This window comes from Corvus kubaryi, unplaced genomic scaffold, assembly GCF_017639235.1.
Source record: "Corvus kubaryi isolate FWS band 111438036 unplaced genomic scaffold, C.kubaryi_AGA036_p1.0 37386, whole genome shotgun sequence".
In the NCBI taxonomy this organism is placed as follows: Eukaryota; Metazoa; Chordata; class Aves; order Passeriformes; family Corvidae; genus Corvus; species Corvus kubaryi.
In genome coordinates, this window is record NW_024581128.1 from 1,927,248 (window position 1) to 1,946,255 (window position 19,008).

General features: G+C 45.4%; 1 protein-coding gene across 1 annotated transcript in view; it reads left to right on the plus strand.

Moving 5' to 3' along the window:
- The window catches only part of SLC1A4 (solute carrier family 1 member 4), a 35,351-nt gene extending 22,358 nt beyond the window's left edge, over positions 1-12,993 (plus strand). Inside the window, exon 8 of the mRNA XM_042036714.1 lies at positions 1,892-12,993. Within this exon, the coding sequence (XP_041892648.1) occupies positions 1,892-2,126 (235 nt within the window). The 3' untranslated portion in view covers positions 2,127-12,993. The remainder of the gene's footprint in view (positions 1-1,891) is intronic.
- The last annotated feature ends 6,015 nt before the right edge of the window (positions 12,994-19,008 follow it).

Below are 19,008 nucleotides of genomic sequence, written 5' to 3' on the forward strand. Positions count from 1 at the left end.
GCATATTCAGCTGGAAACGCGGTCAAAGTGCAGAATAAAACCCAGTAGAAACTAAGACCCTACAAGATGTCTACCTACAGGACAGGTAACTCATCATGGGGAATGGAGAAGGTGGTGCCTTCCCAGTTAAGGCAGTCAGTATGCTAAAATCCCTCTTCAGCTTTTTTATTCAGGCTTTATAGAAATGTATTTCTTCTTGGCTTCAATTCCCTTCAGAAGGGTTGTTAAAAGTCTGTTTAGAAGGTGTTGATATTGCTGGAAATTAGTTGGACACTAGAATGGCAGGGGAGGACAAAGGAAATTGAGTCTGAATATCAGTTGTGGAAAGCTTCCTTGGTCACATGTGGGAAGCAGTTTCCATCAGAAACTCTTGTCAGCTATTGCTTGAATTTTTTTTATAGTTTCAAGACTGGTCAAAGCGCTAACACAGGTGTCACAGAGCTGTCCATTGGCAGGACAGGGACACAGGGTTTGTGGCACTCGTCACTGCTGCGGGTAGTGTCATGGCTGGAACATGCTGCTGAGAGTCACACGTTTAGTAGACAGTATTACCACCTTTCCTTTCCATCTTCTGGGAAAGAAGAGGTCAGTATGGGTCAAGTGATCTGAATCCCACTTAGGTAATTTGTTTCCAGTTGGTGGGCTATTGGGCAGTTCATGGTTTAGACTGCACATAATCCCTCAGCATTGCTTTTTGGAAATACAAGCGTCTCTGGATAGATGGTGCATTCCTACAGCAGATGTGGAAATTAGGATGCCTGAGGACACCCTTGAGTTTCAGAGACTGGAGAAGGTGGCAGCTGTATTACCTTCCCTTCCCTCACAACATGTGTCTGTGGAGCATAATCATATTCCTTCCTTAGGGTCATCAGACTCTTTCTTACTGTAACCTCTTGGGGATCAGCCACCTCCAAAGGACAGGAGAGGCAGGCAAAGCAGTGGCTAGGCCTTTTTATCCTGTCTTCCTAAGGAAGTACAGTAGTAGCTGTGCATTCCACACTTGTACTTGCAAGTGCTTGGAGGCAAGAGTGATAAACTTGCCCTTCCTTTCACTCTGGGCTGCTCTCAGCCTGTGTTGTGCTGGCTGCCTTCATTATAAAATATGTAGCATCCCTCTGTGGTCAACACTGTTCTAGTCAAGGAGCTCAGCCTTGTGGTAACAAAAGGGGAAGGAGGGAAGAAGGAGTCCCATGTCTTGCTTTAATGCCAGCTGTTTAATTACTAGAGAGGACCACAATTACAAGTTGAGCCTCTGTTAAAGTTAGGCTGCAGAATGACTAGCAAGTCTCAAAAGGCACATGAAAACATTGTTCTTCTTTGTGACCCATAAATCTCCTCCATTACACCCTGGCACACTAGTTTTGTGTTGTAGGACCAAAAATTAGGGCAGGTGCTACAGGCAACAGATGCAGAGAACACAAGTCATTCTGCCTGCTTTTGGAAGGATCCCTTAAGTAAGTGCTTGGATTAAGGTACAAGTCACTGTAGTTAAAAAAGAGAGCAGGGTGCTCTGAGTCACTTTCCAGATAAGCCCAAAATAAGTTCCTGCTCTGAACTTGCATTTGAAAAATGCTGGCCTGGGGAAAGGGAAGAGGAAGGAGGTGGGCTGTGAAAAGCAGGATGGCTGAGAAAGAGTAGTACCATTTCTGCAACCCACGGAGAGATCAGAACCAGCTGATAGTAACAGTTTGACTGACCTGCTCTGGTGCACATTTTTAGTTCTGAAATAGTGATGCTACTTCTGTGGAAAACACCTGTGATAACTACATCTCCCTTGTCATCTCCACTGATACGTTCATAGTTCAGCAGGGGTGAATCAGCTCCCGTTATCGTGTTGTAACTCTTAAACTAAAAGCCTGCTGCTTTGGTTTTTGTTTCTGATCTTCACCAGGGACCGAACCACCACAGTTGTGAATGTGGAAGGGGATGCCCTGGGAGCGGGCATCCTTAATTACCTGAATGAAAAGGAAAAGAAAGACAGAGAGCAGGAGCTAAAGGAAGTCACCGTAGAAGCAGTTGCTAACAGCAAGTCTGAAGCGGAAACGTCACCTTTGGTAACCCACAAAAACCCAGTCTCCAACACAACCAGCACAGCAGAGCCTGAATCCAAGGAATCAGTATTGTGAACTCGAGGCCACTCGTCAAGACCAGTCCTAGAGGTGGCCCAGGGACTTGTCAACGCACCCAGACATTTGCAGTGAAGCCAGGGGCTGGATGGCTCTTCAAGTGCTCACTTCCAGTCTGTTTTGAAATACGATGGCCTGGGGAAGGGGAGGGAGGTGGGGTAGGCAGAGAAGGGGTGTTGAGAAGGAACACTTGCTTTGTAATAATATTTTGATAGTTTATATGTGTACATGTATACGTGTTGCACGTGCACACTTGTGTACATGTACGTGATTGAGGCTTCTGGTGTAACAAGGCTTCCATTAGTGAAGGCTCAGATGGGTTGGAGGTAGGGAGGTAGACAAACCCAGTATGTGCTTATTGTAGGGAAAAATTAGTAAGCTTATTTTTGCTGCTGTTTGAATGGAGAAGCAGTCTAGAAACTCCAGAGTGGGTGAAAATGTTGCTTAAATTTGTTTTCTAGCCTGGAAACACTTACAAACCATTACAGCCATGATATGAAGCAACATTTTTCTCCCACTCCCCTTCCTCTCATGTTCTCCGATCCATTAAAAACGTCAAGTATGTCCTTAAAACTAGCTGTTTTCTATTTTTAATTTTTTTTTTAATTTCATACCTAAATTAATAGCTTATTGGCACTTGTTTCATTCTCCCACTGCATTGCAGCTCATAGCAGCTTTCCTGCCTTTTGGTGACTAACTCCCAAACTGCGGGACCAAACATAGGAGATCTTCGTGCGGATCAAGGATTGGTTTCCTCCTTTCCTCTAACCAAGCTGTTAAGGAAAAAATCCAGAGGAAGCACAAATTTTAAAAGTTAAAGTAATCCCTTTGGGGCTGAAAAAAATGTTGAGTCTGTTCCAGCATTAGTATGTCTGAAAGAGGCTTGCCTGTGACAACATCCATAAATCCAGAAGTCAGTTCCCTTCATGAAAACACACATGATCCTCTGCTAGCACACCACGTCCTGCTCATGTTTGTTTAATGGGTAATCCAAACAACTTTAGTCATACTCCTCTTCCAGCAAAATTGAATAGGGGAGGAAAAATTGTGAACACACATCACGTGGAAACTGATGACAGGCAAGTCTGAGTCTTGGCTTGAAAGGGGAAGAGAAGAGGTGAGTTTATAACCCTAAGTATTTCAGTGATCTCTGTGTGGGAGCTGGCTACCTGTTCCTGCTAGGAGTTTGGTCCTGCTGTAAATGTTCTTCTGGCAACAGTTTGCTTTTAGTAATTCTGGGTGGTGCTGGGCCAGGGTAATGCTTTAATGGCAGATGGTAACCTTTGCTTGAGGCTCAGCCAAATGCTTCTGGATTCTTACTCCTCCTTTTTGCCTTTACAGTGTCCTTCCTGAATTTGCATCCCAAACCTGAACAAAGTCTGGCAAACTCATTGCAAAGTTCCTGTTGATTTATCTTGGGTCTTTGGATGCTCATAGGTAAAAAGTTATGACTGTACACATGCCAGGATTTGCCTGGACTTCTGATGTTTTCCCTTAGCTACTTCAGCAGAAGATTGCATGTGGTCAATTTCCACACTGTTAATTCAGCAATATATATTACACTTAGCTTTGATATAAAGTAATGCTAAGTCTCCCTTTTTCTTTCTCCTCTCTTGCTTCAGAGGAATCTATATTGGAAAGATACCAGCACTAGGAAGAGGCAACTCCAATTCCATAGCAGCAGCTGCCCTCCTTTGCAAAGCATGCCTCCTGGTAAAGGGACACAATTAATTTTGCAGAAAGACACTCAGAGTGAGATGTGGCCACCCCTGAGGGAGAGCGCGTCATGACTGGCTGGTTAATCCTGTGCACTGGAGCCATGCAGACAATCCAAGTAGGAAAGGATTAGTCAGCCCACTGGGAAACTGCAGGTGGAGTTTCTTTTAAACAAGTTGATTTATAACCATGTCCACAAAATTTGGTCTTTCCTTGGCTCATCTTCAAAATGGAAGGAGACAAACACAATTCTGTAGAGATGTGTTTTGCCCAGCAGATCAACTTTGCATTTCTTCCTGTTAGAATCATCCTGGCTCCTTTCGACTCAGGAAACCAAAAGCACACTTTTAAGTCTAAGTGTCTCTGAAAAATCTGAATGCACCAGAACCCCAAATACTTTTATTTTAAAGCAGTATATGGATGTCTCAAGGAAGCTGAAAATCCTGACTGTCCCCTGTGTGCTGGGTTCTTGTCACGGTTTGATACTGGCTAAGTGCCAGGCACCCACAAAAAAAACCATCTACTTATTTTCCTCTGCTGTAGCTGAGCAGAGGAGGGGGAATTGAAAACTTCATTTTCATGAGTTAAGGATTATTGATAAAAAACACTTTAAGGATAAACAAGTTCAAAACTTAAACAGTTATAAAGAAGATTTATTATTAACAGAATTAAAAGTAAAAAGAGTAATGAGAACCAAAGCAACCTTCAGAACACCTTTCTTTCCCAGTCCCTCCCTCTTTCCACTGACCGAGCAAGGAAACAAAACATGGGGTTTTGGTCAGTATTTCACTTCTTAAGAATTTTTCTACAGTACACTTAAGGAAGAGTTTCTTCTGCTGTGCCATGGGGTCCTTCCCACAGGAGACAGTTCTCTGCAAACTTTTCTAGCATGGTTTTAACTTTCACAAGCAGCAGTCCCACCTGAGCCTGCTGCAACGTGAGTCCCTCCCACGGGCCAAGCAGTCTTCCCACAACTGCCTAGTGTGGGTCATTTTAGTTCATGGGGTTTAGTCTTTTAAGGATGAGCTGTTCTAGTCTGGAAGTGAAGGCTCTCTTCTATCTCTGGAAGCCAGGGACATCTCTCTCTGTTTGAGTTCCTCACTAGAGTATAGCTTTTCAGTATCCATACTCTTCTTCATGGGCTGCATGTGGATCTGTGCACCCCCCCAGGCACCTCATGAATTATAGGGAAACAGTTTGTTGTATTATGGTGCTGACCACAGTTTGCAGGAGTCTCAGCTCTGGCGTTTGGAGCACCTGCTCCCTCTCCTTTTTTTCCACTGACCTCAGTGCCGCCATGTTGGTTTTCCTCATGTGTCCTCACTTTTCCTGTTTCTCTGACTTGGAAGAAACTTGGTGCCTGTAAGTTGGAGTTGAGAGGTTGATCTTGTCCAGGCTCCACACTGGGGAATTGCTCTCCATGTCTCTCGCTGCTGGCCACATGGTCCCAGCCGCCCCGGCCGTGTGGTCCTTGCCGGCCCTGTGTGTGCAGCTCTGGCCTTGGGAGGGCCCTGGCCGCACGGTTCTGGCCTCAGGAAGGCCCTGGCCACGCAGCCCCTGGCGGCCCCTGCCGGGATGGGCCCTGGTGGCTGCCTCACCACCCCTCAGGAGAAGAAAAGAGAACATCCCGTGGTTTTTCCTTTCGTAAATATCTCATCACAGAGGTGTTACCAACTTGTCTAATCGGGCTAGTAACCTGCCCATTGTCAGAGCCTTCAGCGATTGGCTCTGTGCCGGACATAAAAGTTTCGAGCAGCTTTTCTCCCACCCCCACCAAAAACCAGGCTGTGTTAAACCAACACAGTTCTGTAGTTGTGTTTTATCCCCCATCAGACATTTAGCTCCTGTGCTTTTGTGAGACCCCCTGGAATACTGCGTTACAGGTCTGGTGTTCCCAACATAAGGAGGACATGGGACTGTTGGAGCAAGTCCAGAGGAGGGCCACGAAGAGGATGGGAGCACATCCCCTGTGAAGACAGGCTGACAAAGTTGGGGCTGTTCAGCCCAGAGAAGAGAAGGTTGCATTGCAGTCTTCCAGTATCTGAAGGGGGCCTGCAGGGAAGGCAGAGAGGGACTCTCTTTCAGGAACTGTAGTGGTAGGAGAAGGACCAATGGGTACAAACTGAAAGAGGGGAAATTTGGTGAGATACTGGAACAGGTTGCCCAGGGAAGTTGTGGATGCCCAGCCCTGACAGTGTTCAAAGCAGTGCTGAGTAAGGTCTTGAGTAACCTGGTCTAGTGGGAGGTGTCGCTGCACATGTCCGGGGGGTTGGGACTGAATGATCTTTAAGGTCCTTTCCAACCCCTTAACATTCTGTGGTTTTGTGATGCTCTCCCTCACCATGACACATGCAGCTAGGATCAGGACATGAGGGCAGCACTAAAATGACAATTCATGAAGCATCACAACACCATTTCAGAGTAGAAAACATCTCCATTTTAATTTTTTTTCACCCTGAAGCTGTTGTTGCCCACAGGTGAAAGTACTGACCTGGGCAAACCCAAAGGTTGGGCTTCCTTGCAGGCAGCACTTTGGGTTTGCCATATGATCCTTCTTCCCTACGGTCCTGCAGCTGGAGCGTGCCTCACCCTTGTAGCAGCGTGCCATAGACTGTAGCACATTGTTCCTGACAGGGGATCCCAGGAAATGGAGAATTAAAGCAAATAGCCCAGTATTAGTATTTTCCAATAGCAATGCAGAAGCTCAGAGTCTTCGCTGAACACCTCTCCCACTCCCCACTAGTGGATTGCCATGTTTTGCATCAATATGAATGTCTAGTCCCATGTAAAGCTTGTTGGAGCAGTTGGATTTAAGGAGGTCAACTCATTCTCACAGCAGGATTTTAATCAAGGAAATCTGACATTCCTTCTCTTGGAAACAGATATCATAGGATTCATATAAACCATGAGTATTCAGCTCTTAACCTGCCAAAAATCTGTAGTCTTACAGAAGCCCTACTTTAGACTTAAAAAGGTGCCAGTTCTTTTGTTGTTTGCAGAACAAGAGGCAGCTATGGAAGCAGGAGTGCTGGGTAACTACTGCTTGTCAGAACATCTTCTTGGTCATTTTTTTATCATTTATGTCAGAATTTACATTTCTTGGTTTTCTGTGATGTACCCATTCCTTGCGATAGCTATGATGCATTCTAGAACTCTCTACCTGGATTATTTTCTGGAATATGAGAGATCCAGTATTGCCCTCTCTCAGACTGTAAAAAATGTGACACATTCCAACAACTGCCACCGTAACGATGTGGATCCTGGTGGAAAGCCTGGTAAGACAGAAGACTTGCCATTTGCTTTAAGTGGTCAGAGTCCTCAGGTAAGGCCACTGGGAGAAAAATAAAAGGGCTGTTGAGGGATGTGCATTTTAGATGCTGTTCTTGATCTGCAGTGTAATGTGTTACACTGGGAGCTTCCTGTTCCAGGAGGCTGTGAGCTGAGAAGGTGCTCAGGAGCCTTGCATGTGCAGCCAGGGGTACCTGCTCTGCTCTGCTTTCACCCAGGCACTCCACAAATCTGGTGCCAGTGTGGTACTTAACTCCAATGTCTCTTGACTGGACATTTATTTCTGTTCTCCTGACATAACTGTAAATTGGAAACCTTTAGTCATTTGCTTTTTTTTTTCTCCTAAGAGGAAATAAATTCCATCTAGAAAACACTATTTTTCTGTTTGATTTTAGGTTGGGTTTTTTGTTGTTTTGGGTTTTTTTCTGGAAGGTACAAGTTCTCTCCTCAGCTCGTGTCCTACCCTCTAGTACAGGAATTGCTTTTTGAGAGAAAGATATAGAAATTACATGGTGTGGTTCTTGGGGTGTCCTGTGCAAGGCCAGGAGTTGGACTCGATGATCCTCATGGGTCCCTTCCAACTCAGTGGATTCTGTGATTCTATGAAATACTGCATAAGCCTTTGGCATATGCAATCCCACTTTGTCTCTGATGTCATTTATTCTTCCACTTTTACCTTTTTCGGTGAAGTTTCTTTGACCATTTTTCACCACCTTTTATTTTTTCTCTAGGATTGACTTTTCACTCCATGCTTTATCTGTCACTGCCTGATCTCATCCTGTTTCCTGGAATACCCTATGTTCTTTTTATGTTTCAGTGGCTTAGGAATAAATGGGAGAGTGGACAGAGTTTTGAGGGCTCCAGTTTGCATTCTGCTTTGCTCCTGTCCTGAACTCAGCAGAAGTTTGTGAGCCTTGGTAATTTAGAGTTGCTGAGAGTGCAGAGCAGTATCTGTCTCTCACACAGAGAAAGATGCTTGTTCTGTGCTGTGAGATGCAGCTGTAGATGCCTGAAAAGCTGTAGTGAGCAGTGGAGGGTGCCAGGACTCGACTGCTTTTAGGATATTTTCAGTAAAGATCCTGTATTCCTAAGAACTGAGCTTCAGCTGAGTCTTGGTAATTGCAAAGGGCTTTAAACCCTTCTGGGGATGTCTCTTTCAGTCAGGATGGTTTTTGTGTGGAGAACAGACTAGAGCCAATCCCAGGGCTTCCCCTGCAGGGATGTGACAAACAGGACTGTGTCCTTCAGACATAACAGAGATGTGCAGCCAGCCAAAGTACCACATCAGTTGGTGAAACAATCTCTGCTTTGTCTTCTCTGGGCAGCCCTGAGGAGGCAATGCCCTGAGCTGGAGGTGGTGAGAGACTGGGAGGATGGTATGAGGGGCAGGAAGGTTTCATGGTGCTTGCTCTGTTCCCATGCTCTTCCCTGGGCATTTGCTGTGGCCGGTGCCAGAGATGGACATGACCCAGTGCCACCATTCTTACTCTCGTGTGGTTCCTCCTTATTTTGCAGCAAGAATAGGGAAATCTGAGGTGTTTAGGCAATTCCTCTTTCAGTCAAGTCAAAGCCCCTGTCATCTCTGTGACTGACCACCCAGCCATATGTTGTAGGTTGTGTCCGCAAGAGCTTGCAAAAGGGACAAAACCACCACCTCTTCTGCAAAGATTTGCAGTGTTGGTCAAGAATCTGGGCTAAATCTTCACTCTGGTCCTCTGCTAACACAGTGCCTTTCTGCAGCCACTGTAAAGCATCATCCTGTTGGAAATGATAATTTTTCATCCTGACCCTCCCATAGGCAGTGAGCAGTGGGCCTCAGGTACCAAGTCAAAAGACCAAAAGATAAACTCTCACCAAAGGAAAATTGTCACATCTTCACTGATTTTACCAGAGCCTTGGCAGTTCATAATCACAGAGCTGCCTGTAATGACTGATCCAGTGACAGATGAACAGCACAGAATTAGGCAGGTTGTGTAAGTCCTATACCAGTGCTTCCTTTTCTGTAAATTAGGTTTACAGATATTTACGTGTCTTGCACAGGCAGTAGTGTGGAAGACAGTGAGTTGCAATGTTTGGAAAGCACTCTTAAGACACAGACCAGTAAATCTTGAGGAATAATGAACTTTTCAAAAATATGAAAGGAATCAAATAATGAAAGTATGCAGAGTTGCATTGTGCTAGGGGAGGAATGACTGATGGAAAGGAGATCAGGTGGATGCATTTGCTGGGCTAATTTGGGGGGAGCGGGGAGCTGGTGTCACTGTGAGCTGCAGTTCAGAAAAGGGATGTGACTTAGTCAAGGACGACACAGTGCCCTGTTCTGTCTGCCTCCTTCCAGCTCCACCTGACATGCCATGAAAGCTTAGGCTCAGGTAAATTAACAGACATCACCATGGATTCAACGTCTAAACTGGAAGCCTTGACAGCTTAGTTCCTGACTAGTTTCAGGGGGAGAAGGAGTTTTTCAACTCAAACTCAAAGTTGTCTTGTCAGTGTGGGTGACAAAGGTAGAGAAAAAGAAGGAAGAGCTGGAAGGCTGCAGGGGCACCGTCACAGAAAACAGGGTAAGCAAGAGGATAAAGGAGCATCTTTTCCTTGGCATTTTGATATAGATAGGATCAAAAAGGCTGCAGGCATTTATCTGGCTGGCACGTGGCAGAGACAATGCAAATCCCTGCCTGCTCCTCGGGCAGGATTTGCGGGGAGAGGCAGGAGTGCTGAAGTTTCTGAAATGCATCTTCACTGAGCAACAAGGCAGCATGCAGAGGGCCAGCGTGGAGCTCTGATAAGCTGCTCCTGGCTGCTGGCCATGACCAGAGGAATAGCAGTACAGTTCTGGATCAGGGATTGACCCACATTCCTCCCTGCAGGGTAGCTGGGACAAATACTCCGCAGATAAATGCATGGAGACCATTATTCTCCGAGGACAAAGACCAACTTGTTATCTATGGGAGCATATTGATGAAAGCCATGTTCACTTGCTGCTTCAGTTTCTGGCTGGAGGAAAAAGGGTTTGACAAATGATCTAAAACTTTCTCCAGGCTTTGGGCGATACATTGAGACAGTTGTCCCTGAATATTTTAACTCTGACAATAAGTGATCAAGAGCCTTATTTGGCTCCTGTAGGTCTTCACATCTGAGCACTGTCTTGGGAAGTTAATGTTAACACAGAATTCATTCTCTGCATAGGGTCTTTACAGACATTTGTGACCAGCAGGCATCAGTTCACAGCTGCCCAAGTGAATGAATACAGAAAAAGGTGAAAAAACTCTCTCTTGAGTCACATGAAGAGTTGCCAAGCAGGCTAGGAGCAGACCCTGAGTCCTGAAGCCAGGTTCATTGTTAGCTAGCAACTATCACCTCCTTAAAAAAATCCACACCTAAGGGTTTAGAGATATATTTGATTCTGTACAGTTTTTAATAGAAGAAGAAAAAGAAAATCTCTTTGATTCAAGAGTTCACAGTGTGGTTACTTATCAAATTATATCTCAGTGTCAGCAGCTGCATCATCCTTAACAGTTACGAAACCTCATTTGGATTTAACCTCAGATCTCGGCGCCAGCAGGTGAGGACTGTGGACATTTCAGCAGGCCAATAGCTCTTATGTAAAATCCTGCTCAAGAAACACTTATACTTGTCTCCCAAGGCCACAGGTGCTGCTTGCAAGGCAAGCGGGGCTACCAACAGGAACCAGCATGAGGAAATTATTTTTGAGCTAACTCTGTTGCAATGCAAAGTTAACGGCGTGGTTTTAAGCCAGAGAGACCATGAAATTCGGTATTAGATGTTCCTTAGGATAGCTTTCACTTGCTCCTTCTGGTAAAACAACACAGAGAAAGTAATGCTCTTCCTTGCCAAGCATGTATTTAGCAATTGAAACTAAACTGCATATGGCATGTGTGTGCAACTTAATTGCAGTTGCGTGTTGCAGAAGGAAATTACTAAGGGAACTCTTCTCTCAAGGAACTGTTTACACATGTCTGAATCCCCCAGATTACATTCCCACAGAAAGAATTGTGCTTAACCATAAAAACTACTCCAGATATTAACTGATTTGGATTGTAGCTTTTCTAAGGTCCAGAAGGAATGCCACAAAAAGGACAGGCCAGGGCCTTAACTGGTGTGCATTGATGTAATTTCCTGAGCTTTCCATGGCTTCTGGATTTCTGATGGAGATATCTCCTTACAGCATAGGGGATTGGTCTGGGCCTTTTAAGATGATCCTGATCAGCAAAGCAGCAGTAAAGCAGTGTTTTTAGAACTTCTTTACGGTAACTAGAGGCATTTTACATGCTCAGAGTATTCTTATGATGTGGTGCCTCTAATAAGAAAAAAGTGTTTTCCTAGTGGTCAGTGTTGATGCAGAAGGAAATTTCCTCATGTTTTGTTCAGTTTGCCTTCTCTCTATCCCTCCTGCAGTGTCTGTTGTGTTCCTTGGAGTCTGCCCAGATCCCAGCAGGATTAGGCTCCTATAGTATAGGATAGATCAAACTCAAAGATATTCTGGCCCCATGTGAGGACATGGACTGTTTCACATCCTGTTAGGAGGGGACGAAGACATGGTTTCAGCTTTGGAGAGCGTCTGGACTGAACAAACCCTGCTTCATTAAGGCAATACCTTAATGACTTTTTACACTTAATTGGTCAAATAACTGTAACCAAGGTGGCCCAGCCCTTGCTGCCTCCCTGCTCCGCTCCACAACAGATGCTCTGTTGACGTGTCTTCCCTGAAGGCCACTGTGGAGGTGATGTGTTTGCCATCCATGAGCATTCCATTCTTTTAAGAACACAATCTTACTTAAACTTCCTAAGTTACTATCCTGGCTGCACTCTTATAAGGTTGTGCTGTATGGGATGGAGACCATGCACAGAACCACAAATAGCTGAGCAGACCTCTGCTCCTGAACTGCTTCTGGTTACAGCAAACTGAGACTGACTCACTCACACTTTGTGAGGGTGAAGATATTGATTATATTTTGATTAATCCCTCAGATGCAGGGATAGCAGGAACACCCCTGAACATGAGGAGTCCCCTTCTGCCTTATTATCCTTAAAGGTGCCTTGTCCTGGTTCCCTTCAGGACAAATTCCAAGTTGCTGTTTGGCTTTCAAATATAACTATGCACCAAAGCTGAAAGACTCCATTATTCCTGGAGACAGGAGGGAGAATGTGATGTCCTGGTGTGAGACAAGGAAAGTTGTTTTCTTTTCTTTATCCTGTGAGCTCTGTGACAGCAATCCTGAGGTGTGTACGTGTGTGTGTGCTTTTATTTCTACCTGAACACATATTGCTCTAATTAGGAGGGAGGATTATTGTATTTTTATATGCTAAACCATTTGATTAATTACTTTAATAAAAAGATGAACTCTGAAATTCACTGCCATCCACTCCAATACAATCCAGTATCACTGATACAAACGTACCTGCCTTCAGGTTAAAACCTTGTGCTTAAGAGTAACCACTCCATTGAGGAAGAGTTTGTGCCATGTGGGTGTGTTGATCCTTATGAATATCTGTAGCTGTTCCTCTTTTAAAGCTGTGGGTTTCATCCTTGTGACTCCATATCAGCCTTTCCATTGTCTACCCAGAACAGATGGTACGTGTACATATGCAAAAAAAAAGACCATACTGCTGTGTATGGGCGTGTGTGACCCTGGGGCAGATGTTACAGATGTTTGTTGTGTAAGAACTCCCTGCCTACCTGGGGAGCAACCAGTCCTGTGGCTCAGGTTGGGATGGTTTGTTGTATTTAGGAGGGTGACACAATGGGATACTCTCTTTTTCCCTTCTCTCATGGAAATGTATATTTGTTCTCTCTTTGTGTAGCTTCTCAATCTGAAATAAAAACCCACCCCAAACAGAATTCAGGTTTCCATCTTTCTTTGGAGAAGTCCTGGCCTTTTATTTGGATCAGCCTTGCACAGGCAGTGTGACATCCTGCTGGACCAGGCTCTTAGGCTCTGTCACCTGAGCAAAGACTCCTTTGGAAATGCCCCTGGATGAGAATTGTGCACCTTGGTGTTTGGTTCCACTTTCCCAGACTGTGCCCTTTGTTGGCATGCTGGTGTCACTGATTGCCAGCATTTAACCCTTTCCCTGCCAGCATTTCTCCAAGCCCTCTGCACAGGTACTGGGCTCTGAAGGGGCTTTGGGAGAGCCTGGACTAGTAGTTATGCAGTGGTGGGGTAGAAGGGCTGACAGACACACCTGTTGCCCTTCTTCCAAGCCAGCTGACTTGGTTCCTTGGAGAAGGATTGAGGAGTGGGAGTAATCATTCGGAAATGCTTTTCAGTAGGCAGCTGGGCTGGTAAGTTTAGGGTCATTTTAGATTTGCTACACAGTCCATCCAAGCAGTGTGCTGGTCTCAGAACTGAGGGCTTGGGTTTGCCATCTAAGTGGGTTTGATACAGCTTTTCCATGAAAAGCTTATATATCTCCAAAGGGTGGATTCTGTCCTGAGATGCACACACATAACATCACAAATCCAGGGAAAAACATCTACTTTGTAAGTGTAGGTCGGTTAGTTGTGAGCATTAAACTCCCAGAACAAATAAACAAGGGGGCAAAATTTGCAAGAATTGCAAGCATCAAAAGCAAGAAGCATAATTTGAAGGACCTGCTCATATATGACTTACAAATTATGGCTGGTGTTATGCCCTGGTATGTGAATCTTACAAAACCATCAATGTGGTGGTTTCCCAAAAGCTTTTCTGACCCCATGGTTGTGTCTTTGGCTGAACCCCTGAGGAGATATCTGGAGGAATGCTAGAGCAAGGAGATGTCCTCTGGGACCAGAGCCTGGAGCCATTCACATGTCAGCTTTGCATACAGGTTTTCTGAAGTCTTCTCAGGTGGTTGTCAGAGTCATAGTGACTTGCCATTTGAAACCCATGAAGTTTTATGAGACCCATGGAAAAGGTGGAATGATTGCTTGTCTTTAATGAGAACTGACCTAAGCCTTAAACTGAGTCCCAGCTGCCTCCAGCCAGACATTATTAGCACTTGTTAGGTATTATTATGGATAAAGAAATAAAGTTTCCTATGATGTTTCAACAAGAGATAAAAGTTGGATAAGTTCGAATTAAAGTTTAATGATTTTATTCTGGTTTTCTACCACCACATATAAATCTGGCCACCTGCTTTCCAATTTCTTAATTTCTTTTTTTTTTTAAGAGAAAAAAGTCTTTTTGGGGAAATGCTCCTCACTTCTTTCCTCTAAGAAGCTCTAGACAGGCAACACACATTTCTCTCATTCACATGAAGAAAAGCATTTAAAAGTAAATTTATTACCAAAGCCACTGCTATTGTTCTAACTTAATATTTGCAGAGGAAATCTAATTATGGCCAATGAGCAGATTAGTCCTTTTTTTTAATCCCCAGTTTGTCTGATTAAAGTACATAGAATTATAGGGAAGTGCTTCGTGAGTTAAACAGAAGACAATACCATTTGTTCTGCCCCATAATGAATGGTTTGATTCACACAGGTTGTGTGGTACAGCTGCACTACCTGGTCACCTTTAAAACCTGTAGGTTTGTTGAAAGTCAGATCTCTGCTATGTCCCCATTATGAGCATTGAAGTATCAGTGAATCATTGTAGGGGATATTACAGAAGGGGAATATGGTATTTATTTACATTTTAAGCTCATTTTAGCCACCTGCACTACAGATTTCATTCACTCTCAAGCAACAAGTTCAGTCCAGCCCCAATCACTTGTGTGCAACATAACCACAAGGGATGATGCCTGTGAATTCTTCACTCAACCTCCCAGTTTTGGGGCAGTTGTTTAACAATCAATAGTTGTTCTGTGATGATCCTGTGCTGCAGTCTCTCTTCCTGCCTGGCTGCAAGGGAGGGGATTGGCAGATGTGATGCGTTGCCATCCTCCTGCTGTCAGAGAGGAGGCTCTCCATCAAGTGAAGTGTGTGTGCAATGGCTCAAATTATCAGTCCCAAATTCTCTTCTGGTGTCATTTGTTATAAATTCAAGCCGTTCTTACCTCCCCCCAGCTCTGCTGTTTCTTCTGGCACTTACATAAACAGATTTTAATTTGTACCAATCCCAGTATTTCTGTTACAAATCTCTGTGCTGACGACTGGTTCCTGCAGATCCCAGCTCTGGTTTTGAAGAGCTTCTTGGTTCTGCTCAAAGGGCCAAGACACCCCAGCAACTGGAATGAAAAAGAAGTCACTCACATTTCCCCACCGAGAGCAGAAGTAAAATCTCACATTTAATAAGAAAACTTAATTCCAATTATTCGCTATCTGTTATAATTCACACAGATGAAAAGCTGCCACTACCTCTTGACCACTTGGCTCCTATTTCTTTCACAGCAACTTGTCACCTCCCTCAAAGGCAAAGCATCTGGACCACACCAACTCCATCCCGATCACCCCCCTCTGCTCCACGGCGCCTGGCCCTGGTCTGCAGCTGTGTGAGTGTTTTAGAGGGCCTGGGTAGAGGTAAGGCGGTGCTGTGAGGGAATACAAACGCCTGGAACCCCACCTTTGTGGCTACATCTGTTATTGCTGGCGGGCTGGCCAGGCTGTTCGTGGTGTGATGGGCACATCGTGTGGCCAGAAAGGAGAAGTGCAATTTCTGTTTGACCTTTTCCTTGGGCTAAATCCTACCACTCGGTCCAACTGGCAAACAAGTGGTAAAACGACTCAAATTGCGCAGCTGCTAGCACTGGACAACGCACCCAACTCCACACTTCTCTGCTGACGCTAAAATACTTGTCACTCTAGTCTTCCCTCTGTTCTTCCTTAATCCTGCTTTACATGTTTCCTTTGTCAGCTGCCATGGGTGTGCTTAGGTCGTAATTTCGGGTGCTTCTCCAAAATCAGGAAGAAAAAGCACCAGCTACCTTTTTTAGGAAGTATTCAGTTAGTGCAGTGATGATCTAGAGGAGTGATGGGAACTGTGCAGGCTTCAGGCAAGTCTTCCCATGGCTTTATAAAGAAGCGAAAGCAATGTGGTTGTGCCTGAACCTGCTTATTTAGGCATTACCAGAGCAGCTGTCCAGATGAATGACTGGATTCCTCGGGAGCCTGCTGTAGTTCCAGGACCATAAGTAGCTGATTAGTGACTTCAAATGTCAGAACAGAGAAAATCTGCAGGTCTTAGCTGGAGAAGAAGGCCTGGGAAAATGGAAAAGTGTAGGGCTGAAATTCACAGCAACACCAGAAAAACTGACAGTCTGGGAAACAGAGACTGGAAAGAATTAATCTAGATAAGAGTAATTACCTGCACTAATACTGGTGGGAAACTGTAGGTTAAGGAGCAGGATCAGGAAGTTATGAGCAGTCAGAAGCAGGACTCCTGTGCTGTGAACAAGGCAGATCCTGTTCCAGGGTGTGTAAGCAGGATCACAGCCTGGACTACCACACCGGTTCTGCCTAAGTACAGCCAAGCCCATGCTGGAGCTTTGGATCAGTGTTGAGTTTCAAAGAAATGTGGCCCAAAGAATGAGAATCAAGATGAGAACAAAGAGAATGGTCCAAGATGTGGCAATCCTGACCTCTGGGGAAAGGAAAAGAGTTGTTAGCCTTGAGAAGAGACGGACAAACACCTGCAAACGCCTTTCAGAGAAAGGTTAGGCAGAGCAAACAGCATCCCAAGCAGTTTGTACAAAGACTAATTAATATTGTTATCAATGCTCTGGGAACAAATAGGTTAGGTCCAAGTCCTGCATTTGCTGACGTCTCATCCATCCCAAACATTTGCATTGCGAGACTGAAATTTGATGCTGAAGATAGTTCAGATGCTATGCAAGAACATATGGTGCACCTCCAGGCTTCAGGTTTCATCCCAGAGAGCTGGCTGTCTGGCTTGTATCGTGAAACCATTCAGGGTAGAAACAAATAAACTGATGTGCCAAAGACTCTGGATAACTGCAGGTCACTGCAGTTAGGGGCATATTAAACTGAATACATACAGCTGGTGTTCATGATGGATCCAGTTCTGTACAAAAACCATGGATAGTCCCACCAAAAAGGTAGCTTCTCATATATCAGAAATACACTGCTTTCAAATCTGATCATCATAAGGAAGCTCTACTTCATGTCATAGATATAGAGATTACTGCTGAATTGTCACATCCACAGGTGCAGAGAAATAATTTTTGCTGGGAAAAGAACACGTTCGAAAGAATCCTGAGGTCTCAAATCAGCAAGAAAATATCCTTGTTAATCTTTGCCAGCCTTGGGTGACTTCGGGTGGGAGTTTGGCTGGGTTGACCCTGTATTATAGATCAAATAGGCCAGTTTGTCTTCAGCAAAGTTCCTAACAAAGAGGGCCAGATGCCAGCAGAAGAAAATCGTTATTTTCCCCCTGAATTTCTTAAATAGTCTCTCCTTTAGATCACCAGTTGATTCCCCCCTTGTTTATTGACACCCACGGCAGCCCAAGCCCAAGCGGAGGGGAAAGATTTGTCGGCGCTTTGGCTGTTCCCGCAGACATCCTGGCACTTGTTTGATCGGGGGCGGAACAGGACGCGGACCTTTCCTGCCGGGGCCGAGCCCGCAGCCGGGTGCTATTCAGCTCCCAGAACAATGCCTGGCAGCTCCCGAGTAATTGAAACCGGCTAAAAACAGCCCAGCCTGGGGATGAATCATGGCCCATCCGTGTTTGCTTCCGCCTTTCCACTCGCCTGAAATCAGCACGGCCTCTACTGGCAGGCAAGCGGCTCCCTGGAGAATAAGCAATAAACAACATTTTAAAGGGATTTTCTTTCACAAGGGCTTTGCCTGTGTGAATTCCAATGAGAAGCCAACTCTCGAAAAAGTGTGCACATCCAGAACAGAGGGATGTGCAGCCTGCCGGAAGACTTGCTGTAACATTCATCAAAGAAACCCCAAACACAGAAATATTACACAGGAACAGAGGGGATTTGAGCTTTTTCCTGGTTCTGAGTGCTTCTGAGAGCACCCACCACGTTATACTGCAGCGTTACAGCTCCTCTTCCTGAAGCGGCCCTGGAAAACATATTCCCACTGTGTTTCTCCAGGGAGAAAAAGCAAGATCTGCCAGGATGTAAATGGGGCTGGCTCCACTGGGTGCAGCAGAATGAACCCGGTTCACAGCCACTGGGAATCTGGACCATAACACTGGGATGGCAGAGGTGGAGCACACTGCAGGGCCAAGGACTGTGGCCAGCACCAAAGCACTAGCCAGGGACTTGGGATATCTGTACTGTTCCCCTCACCCTGCTCCCAAACTGATAAGCAAACCCAGGATGTCTCTTTGGTCCTTCCTGGCCTAAAGCTGGGAACAATGTTGTCCATGAAGCACTTTATGAGATATTTGACCTCTAGAAAATCTCTGCATTATGTAAGAAATAATCTCCAGGAGCCAGGTGACATGGACCAAAAAAAAAAAAAACCAAACAAAAAAACCAAAACAGAATAAGCCAATGGACAGCAACAAGGAGAAAGGTTTGTATTTGTACATGATAGGAGAACTTGTCAGGATATGTCCACTCCAGCCACCAAAGAAAGGTCTGGCCAGATACAAACCCCAGAGCAGCCTGCTTTAAAGTGTGGCATGGGGATCTTCCCAGAAAGCTGCCCCGAGGGCAGGGCAGGGCACGGCCGGCGTCCCACAGGGATCATCCCTAGGACAGACCACCGGAGGGAGGTCTTGCACCGGGGCTGCCTCCTGCAGCCGTGCCTGAGGATATCGGGATCCCTTCCCATGGCGCGGGCAGTCGTGGCTCGCGCAGCGCCAGTTTCAGTCGGTTTGCAGCCAGGGCACAGCTGAGCCACGGGAAGGTCAATACAGGCATACAAGGAAACACCCTGTTGTTTACACAAGCTGCTCAAGACGCCCCTCAGGTTCTCGGGGCCCAGCGGGACCCGGACCGGCGGCGGGGCGGGGCG